This window comes from Bactrocera latifrons, unplaced genomic scaffold (assembly GCF_001853355.1).
Source record: "Bactrocera latifrons isolate USDA-ARS-PBARC rearing strain unplaced genomic scaffold, ASM185335v1 scaffold_265, whole genome shotgun sequence".
NCBI lineage: Eukaryota > Metazoa > Arthropoda > Insecta > Diptera > Tephritidae > Bactrocera > Bactrocera latifrons.
In genome coordinates, this window is record NW_017536241.1 from 206,823 (window position 1) to 214,495 (window position 7,673).

The window sequence follows — 7,673 nt, forward strand, 5'->3', positions numbered from 1 at the left end:
TAACGGAACTGAGAGCTATAATGACGCTTTTGTATAGGCATATAGGCGCGAAGTATAGGGTGTCCCCTTCACCATGCATACTGAGCTCCGAAACAGAATTTTGAAATATAAAGGAAATTCTTAAAAACTGAAGGACTGATAATACATCAGATGTTTTCAATCCGGGAGGATTCCCTATTCCGTCAAAGAAAGTTAAAAATTTTATTTCCTTAAAAAGTGAAATACAGAATGTATTGCACATGGTAGATAGGATATTTATATTTTTTAATTAATTTTTGTTTTTATAAAATTTTAACAATATATTATTAAAATTATTCTACAAATACAAAAGATTTTATTGTGCCATATCAACAACCTTTCACTATTCAATTTCTTAATTTTTCTATTTCCTCCATAAACTTACTAATTGATTTTTCACATAGATTATTCGCCCAGAAGCCATTGAGCTTAAAAGAGGAACCAACAATGACTGCCTGGGCTCTTTCATAATATTGGTTTAGGTTTGTATTTGTCACCCCAGAGCCTATTATCAAGGGAGTGCTAATTTTACCCGCTACCTCATCCAAATCTTCCATATTAGCCGCACAACCTGTTGATCTGCCTGAAAATAATGAAACAATTTTATATTTATTTACTCATTGTTTTAATATTATTTACCTGTTATCACTACACCATCCGTTAAAAAAAACTCTGCTGCTTTCGCGGTCTCTAATAATGTAACATCATGTGTGATGGCATGGGAACTATGTTTCTTTTTTAAATCCGTGAAGATCAGAACATTTTCGGCATCAATATTCTTTCGATAGCGCAGTATCTCCCCAGCGCAAGCATCTGTATAACCTTCATCTGCCACATGTGCAAATACAAAGCCTTCTGCGCGAATGAATTGTAAATCACATGCTTTTGCGACGGCTAATGCTTGTTTGTTGCCGCAAGCCAGTATTTGAAGTCCACAAGGCAAAGCATATGGAACTATTTGACGAATTTCGTTTGATATTCTCGATAGACAAGCAACGGTTTCTGGGCCTAAAAGACGATTTGGTATATAAGGTACATCGTGCATATTTTCTATTAAGATGGCATCCTGGGAAATAAAAAAAAAATGGTTGAAAAAATATTGAACGTTGAAAAAATATCAGTTATATTCACCACTTTATGTTTAACGTAAATACTGGCTTCGATTTTAGCTTTCTTCACAATTTGTGACCAATTTCCTTTGTATCCGGGTGTACCTTGATATACATATATTTACGTTAAAAAATATTTTAGTTTTGTATTTATTTAGAGTGTAATTATTATTAATAAGAAAATAATATATTAGAAAAGTATTAGTATATTGATTAAAGGGGTAGGATTAAATCGTGTAAAAAAATATATATAAAAATAGTTTTCAAAATTTTTAAACAGTCGTTTTGAAGTTATAAGTAAAAAAATTAAAAGCTCTACTATTCCATAGAATAGAATTTAATTGAGATTTGCACCGTGTCCTAAAGTATATTAGCCTTACTTCCCCATAAACAAAAAAGTTATATATTTTAAGCCAACCGATTGTAATAGAAAGAATATGACGAAAGTACACCCATTCTCATATAAAAATCCATCATTTTATTTGATGATTTGAAATATGTATTTCATATTGAAGCAATTTTAAATAGTTTTCAGTAATAAGAATTAACATTTGGAGTAAAACCTTGTCCCCATAGTTTGTACTAGGTATGCTAGTTCTTAACTAAAAATGATCGAAATCGGCATATAAATTTTATTGCGTCCAGATACTTAGTACTCAGTGCCAATATCTGACTTTATTCCGGAAATATCGGTAAATTTTTCAGATATATAAATGATTAATTAATGAAATTCAGAAAGACATTTTTCTGAGAATAAAGTTGGGCTTGTGTAAAAATTGTTACCCTAGTTCAAATATACAGAACATAAAATTTTTGGAAGTTGATGTTGATTTACCTATAGCAGTTAATGAAATTCAGAGAGCAACTTTCCGTTAAAAGTTTAAGTTTTCCCCATATTTCTTGATCTTAAGTTGTTTCTTAACGATTAATTGAATATGAATGAAGTCAGCCTAATCCCAAACCTCTAATATAAAGATATCCGCGCTTCATCCTTATACATATATTCAATATTTTACTTTTCTTACTTGTCTTAAATTATTATTTGCAATCATGCGTCACTTATATTCAAATGTATTAAAGTTGTATCAGACGAATTGAACAGTTTAATACTACGTAATTTGTACACTCCCATTAAGGGGTTAGGGGTAGTCAGAATTTTTAAAAAATTATTTTTTGTTTTTTTTTGCATTTTCGTTAAGTGTAATATCTTAAAATAATTGTCTCAAAATTTCACGTTGATCCGATAATTAGTTTTAGAGTTATTCGACAAATAACAAAGAGAACTCGGGCACTTCAAAGCGCTAGTGTGAAACTTTAAACGCGTTTTTCTCAAAACTATGTTTTTTGAACTGGTGAGCTTTTAGAATACATAATAATCTCGGGCCTGATCGAAGGATTTTTATTTTTTAAAAAATTTCGATTTTTTAAGAACAACTAACAGTTGATTTTTCCCAAAAATTTAGAAAAAAATTTCCCGAGGCCGCCATTTTGTTAATTTTTGAAAAAACAAAAAATCTTTCGATCAGGCCCAGGATTATCTATTTATAAAACTAATTTTTTTTTCCAATTGATTTTAGATGAATCTCCAATAATTTATGGTTGTCACCGCAAGTACCTTTTTTTGGAACAGGATCAACACAAACAGCTATAAGAATCAGAATTGAAACCGATCAAAAAAGCAGTAGGTGTCATGAATTCAGATATTATTGGTTTGATATTCGAAACATAATTTGTATCGGTTTTTTGTGTCACAGAAACCAATTTTATCGGTTTTGCTGTCAGAAACAAATCAAGAAGATAGTCGCACACAGATCTGAAATGTAAGTTAAGAAATCAAGTTATTTTATTGTTACGAATTAATTTACCTTTATTTCTATAGGAGAAAACATAAGAATAAAATAAGAAATGTCTTAATTATTTAGTTTTTTTTTGGGGGAGCCTGCTTTAGAGGCTTAAAAAATCGATTTTTTTTGAAGGTTTTTTGGGAGGGAAATAAGTAATTGAGTAAATCGAAATTTCTAGGGTTTATAGTTATATATTTAAACATCATCCGCACATTTTTTTGAAACGAAATCTTTTACATTTTGCCTTTGGAAAGTAATTGTCAGATGCTTCTCGCATGTGCATATGGCAGACAGCGGGCAGGATGCGGGTCGAGATTTCTACCCGAAACAAAAAATTCAAAGAGATTAATATTATTTAATAACTTATGTTGAAATTAAACTGAAAATATCAAAAAAAAAAAGTAAAATTATAAAAATTAAAAAAAAAAAACCTGATTTTGGTCTAAAAAAAAGTTTACTTTAAATATATGTTCAAGCTTAACCTTTCTTAGTTTTTTCAGTTTCAATAGAAGATAATTTAATGCCAAAGATAATTAACATTGCCCCAAATCTATATGACGTTCAGTTTTTTTTTTTATTATGCCTGACAATTAAGAAAAATCGTAAAAATTAAAAACGAAATTTAACACCCAAATGCGTCTTTATTCATTCAATAAATCTCTTAAAATATTTCTTTAATTCGGAACTCATTAAAAATTTCAATAGGATTGCTCCCAAATGTATTCATTTGCAGGTTTTGTCACATTAGTAAACAGCTGCTTCGAATATTGGTTTTGCACATGTTCGAAAAGACAAAAATTCAATCAGATTCTGTGACACCATTGAAAATCAGAATTGGTTTGCAATTCTGACAGCTAAGCAATTCTGTCTTGGATTCCACAACACCCCTGAATGCCATATTACTACATTTGTAAAATAGCACGATTTAATAGCAAATAAAATACTGAAATTTGTAATTTTTTCGTGCCTATGACTACCCTTAACCCCTTAAATTACAATTGTTATGTTTTTGTATTCATGTGTGAAGATTTTATTATTGAAATTAAATAATTTTTGCAGCCATTATTATGTACAAAATTTACCTGGCAAAGCATCCACGTGTATCATCGCAATTATATTGCATTTTTTATCACCAAATACTTTTGTAAAGCGATTCATTGCTGTAAAAAACGAAAAACATTATTATTTCAGAAATTTTAAATATGGTAAATTTTACACATTTACAAGTATTTTTTTACAATAAAATAAACGTATGTATATTTTTTATGATCCAACCCTTACATATCGCATGAGAAAAAAGAGCTTATCATAAAACCGTTGGCGATTCACAGCTCATTTAAATATTTCCATTTGGAGAGTTTTAATCAATCCTGCATTTCTTTTCAATAAAACTGTGACATAATTAAGTAATTTTGTTTGAAAAGGGTAAATTTAATTTTTTTCGTCACAGTATACATTAATATTGTTCGTTTTTATTAAATAGAGTTGGTTTAAAAAAAGATCATAGTCATTGTCGCCATGGCCAAGAATAAAAGCACAACTCTAAGCAAAAGAAAGTTTATGTGGGAATGTTTTCAAAAATATCAAAATATTGGCAAAGTTGTAGACGTTTAATGGTTTTCCTGTGGTAAAATTCATAACGTTTTGAATTTTATTATTAATTAAGGTTTGTTACTTATATGAGGTCTAGGGCAAGTTTTCACCCGATTAATCCTCAGCACATAGATGCATCGTTATTATAAAAACACGCTCCCTCAATTTTATTAAGCTAGCTCACATATTGGCCGATATTAGCGGTATAAAGTCAACCGGAAGTTCGAAAACCTTAATATTAGGTACATAGGCTAAAGGAAGTATTGAAGTGATTCAACCCATTTGTAACGCATAGTTGTATAACTATCAGAAAGGATTATCTCCAAATTTAACTAAATATCTACCACACTAAAGTCAACCGTAGGTTTTATATAAAAGTAGGCGAAGTCATACCCTTTGTGAACTTCAGCTCCTTTAAAGGCGAGTTGGAAACCGGATGTCTATCTGGCGTTCGTTGTAGCTGGGGCCCCTGCGGCAAAATAAAAAGACCCTCCAAAATGGATGATAACCCAGGTATGAAGGGTTATCATCCATTTGGAGGGTCCTCCAGATCAAGAATATATATTATATATATATGACGCGGACTTATGGTTTTTGAAGTATTTGCATTTAAAGTTCAAAAAATCAACTGTTTATGATGTGTCTTTCTCCGATTTATAATGAATTTTACACATATATAGTTTTAACTTTTTTATCCACTAACACTTCACTAATTCGTTTCTAATTATTTTTTCACAATTTCGATTTCTTTGGCGCCGCGATTTAAAGGTACATATATATATATTTACTTACACTGTACACATTCGTATATATCAAAAATTTACACTAATTGTATATTTTTTTAGAAAATAAATATACTTTAAAAACTATTTTTTTATTTATTATTTTTTTTATTAATTTGAATTTACTTAACCGTTTGAGATACAGTTTTACAGGGGATGAATATTTACTTGGCCAGCTTTAAAGCTATAACGCCATCGCCCAATTCAATATTATACAATATTGTGTGATTCAATTTTACAAACTTAATTGTATGTCATTTAAGAAATTAATAAAAGTTATACATGTCGCAGAGTTGGAAGAGTTGTTGATAAGTAAAGGATATCTGGATCTTATATTTGTGAATTTGTTACAATGAAAGAGTATGTGATTTGTGTCTTCTGTTGTGTAACACATTTCGCAGTTAGAACTATTAAAAATATTCATTTTAGTCAATGTGGCTTTACAGAATGTGTGATTTGTTAGTATTCTGTTTATTTGTTTAATTTTCATAGGTTCTATTCTGTTTTTGTTGTTATGGAACCATGGCTTATTGATTAAATTTGCAAATATTCTACCATTATCTTTTCATTTAAATAAAATTTTACTTTTGTATTCTTGTTCCCATTCGTTTTTTATTTTGTTAAATACTTCTTTTGTTGTATCTTTGATTGACCACGGTATTCTTAGTAGTTCTCCAGGCACGATTCCGATTACTTTGGTGGAGGGGTAAAAAACCGAATTTCCGTATAAATGGGTATGTCCGGATAGGGGAGCTCCAGAGGAGGAATATCCAAAAATAATATAAAAATTACTCATATTTTTTTTAAATTTTTACGATTAAAAGTTCAAAAATATACCCTAATAACACAAGGTATTTCTCTATCTTCCATTAAATTTGTTCACGTTTTTCACTCTGTATATTTAAATATACACTCTAAACATTAAAATAAGTTCACATTTCAATTTTATTTTGTAATATTTCACCTAAATTTATTAACTTCAAAATCACTTAGCGAACTCGGCGTTGCAAAGGTTAGATTTTTACAATTATGAAGAAAACGAGCGTTGCCACATCTTAAACACCAAATATGTAGGATTCTTAATGATTTTTCTTTGTTTGTTTTTTGCGTGACTCTTTTTTCTACATTAATTATAATAAAAAATACTTTCTAACATTTTTTAAGTTATAATTGAGTCGTGAAAACTTTTTCCACATATTATACATTTTACATATATATGTATATGTATAATATGTGATTTATATTTAATAAACACCTATAATTAAAACTCTATGATAAAATGTATAGTATTATAAAATTTATATAATATCATGTCGGGATGACTGAAGTACTTTAAAAAAAAATAACTCTGGCCGAGCGAATACCCGGGTGGACCGAAGTACTTTCGCGGAGTGCTCCTTTCTGCGTTGGCGGCCTTCGACCGCGCTTTAAAAAAAATATAAAGTGGTTATATTTGTTAGTTACCATGCACTCATATTGAACGAAAGTTTGAATTTTCGTACTGTACTAATATACTTTACACTTGATTATGTAATGTTATATAATCTTACTTATACATATGTATACACAATATTATTATATAATATTACTAATACATGTATATAATATTACTTTTTGCTTAATAAATTTAAAAAAGAAAATATCCATATGCATGAATATAGGAATTTTTGCGAAAAAGAGGAATTTCAGCGAATTACCTTATCATCACATGGCACTTCACTTGGTAAACAAATGGGGTAAAAACGAGTGTAAAATGTAATTTTTAAAATGCAGATTTTTTAGGTAAAAAACCTGCTAAAAGTGTAAGATATGAAGTTATTTAAAAGTTTATAGTGTAATTTAATGAATTTGAAGTGAAAAATGTGAATAAAGTGTGTTTAATGTGGTGAAGTAGCGTCTTGAAATGTACGAATTTTGCGAATTTTTGAACTTTAAGGTTGAATATCTCCTAAACTAAGCGTTTACGGTACCTATAATCTTATATATTTTTTAATCAGGAGGGCTTCCTTTTTCCAACGGTAGATTCAGATCGCGGCGCCAAAGAAATCGGAATTGTGCCCATGCATTGTTGACACTTACATATCTACCTAGGTATTTAATGTTCCGCGCTTGGTCAAGTTGAATATTATTTGGGTTGTGTTTAGTATCGCGCCGGTTAATTTTGGCTCCCCGTACCTAAATGAGAGAACCAAATGGAAAATTTTAAACACGCATGTATGCTTAAATTATCGAACTTTGTTTTAAATAATATTTTATAAAAATCGGTTCACAAATTTTTCCACAAATTCACTTTAAAAAATGCTATTTTTTGCAAAATTCTAAATATA

At 29.5% G+C, this 7,673-nt stretch overlaps 1 protein-coding gene and 1 long non-coding RNA gene across 3 annotated transcripts in view; both read right to left on the minus strand.

The window, feature by feature from the left end:
* Nucleotides 1-287: 287 nt before the first annotated feature.
* The window catches only part of LOC108969783 (uncharacterized protein F13E9.13, mitochondrial), a 14,131-nt gene continuing 6,745 nt past the window's right edge, over nt 288-7,673 (minus strand). The window contains exons 1-5 of one of the 2 annotated variants that reach the window (XM_018934705.1): nt 4,958-5,163; nt 4,054-4,131; nt 1,150-1,232; nt 658-1,084; nt 288-601 (exon numbers count right to left, since the gene is read on the minus strand). In XM_018934705.1, the coding sequence (XP_018790250.1) occupies nt 366-601; nt 658-1,084; nt 1,150-1,232; nt 4,054-4,129 (822 nt within the window). In that variant the 5' untranslated portion in view covers nt 4,130-4,131; nt 4,958-5,163 and the 3' untranslated portion in view covers nt 288-365. Of the gene's footprint in view, nt 602-657; nt 1,085-1,149; nt 1,233-4,053; nt 4,132-4,957; nt 5,164-7,673 lie in introns of those variants that run through there. The other variant, XM_018934704.1, reaches the window with a different exon arrangement.
* On the minus strand, nt 5,669-6,096 carry LOC108969786. Its single transcript, XR_001993422.1, has 2 exons — nt 5,932-6,096; nt 5,669-5,753 (listed from the first exon to the last, which is right to left on the minus strand). It is a non-coding gene; the product is annotated as an uncharacterized LOC108969786 (long non-coding RNA).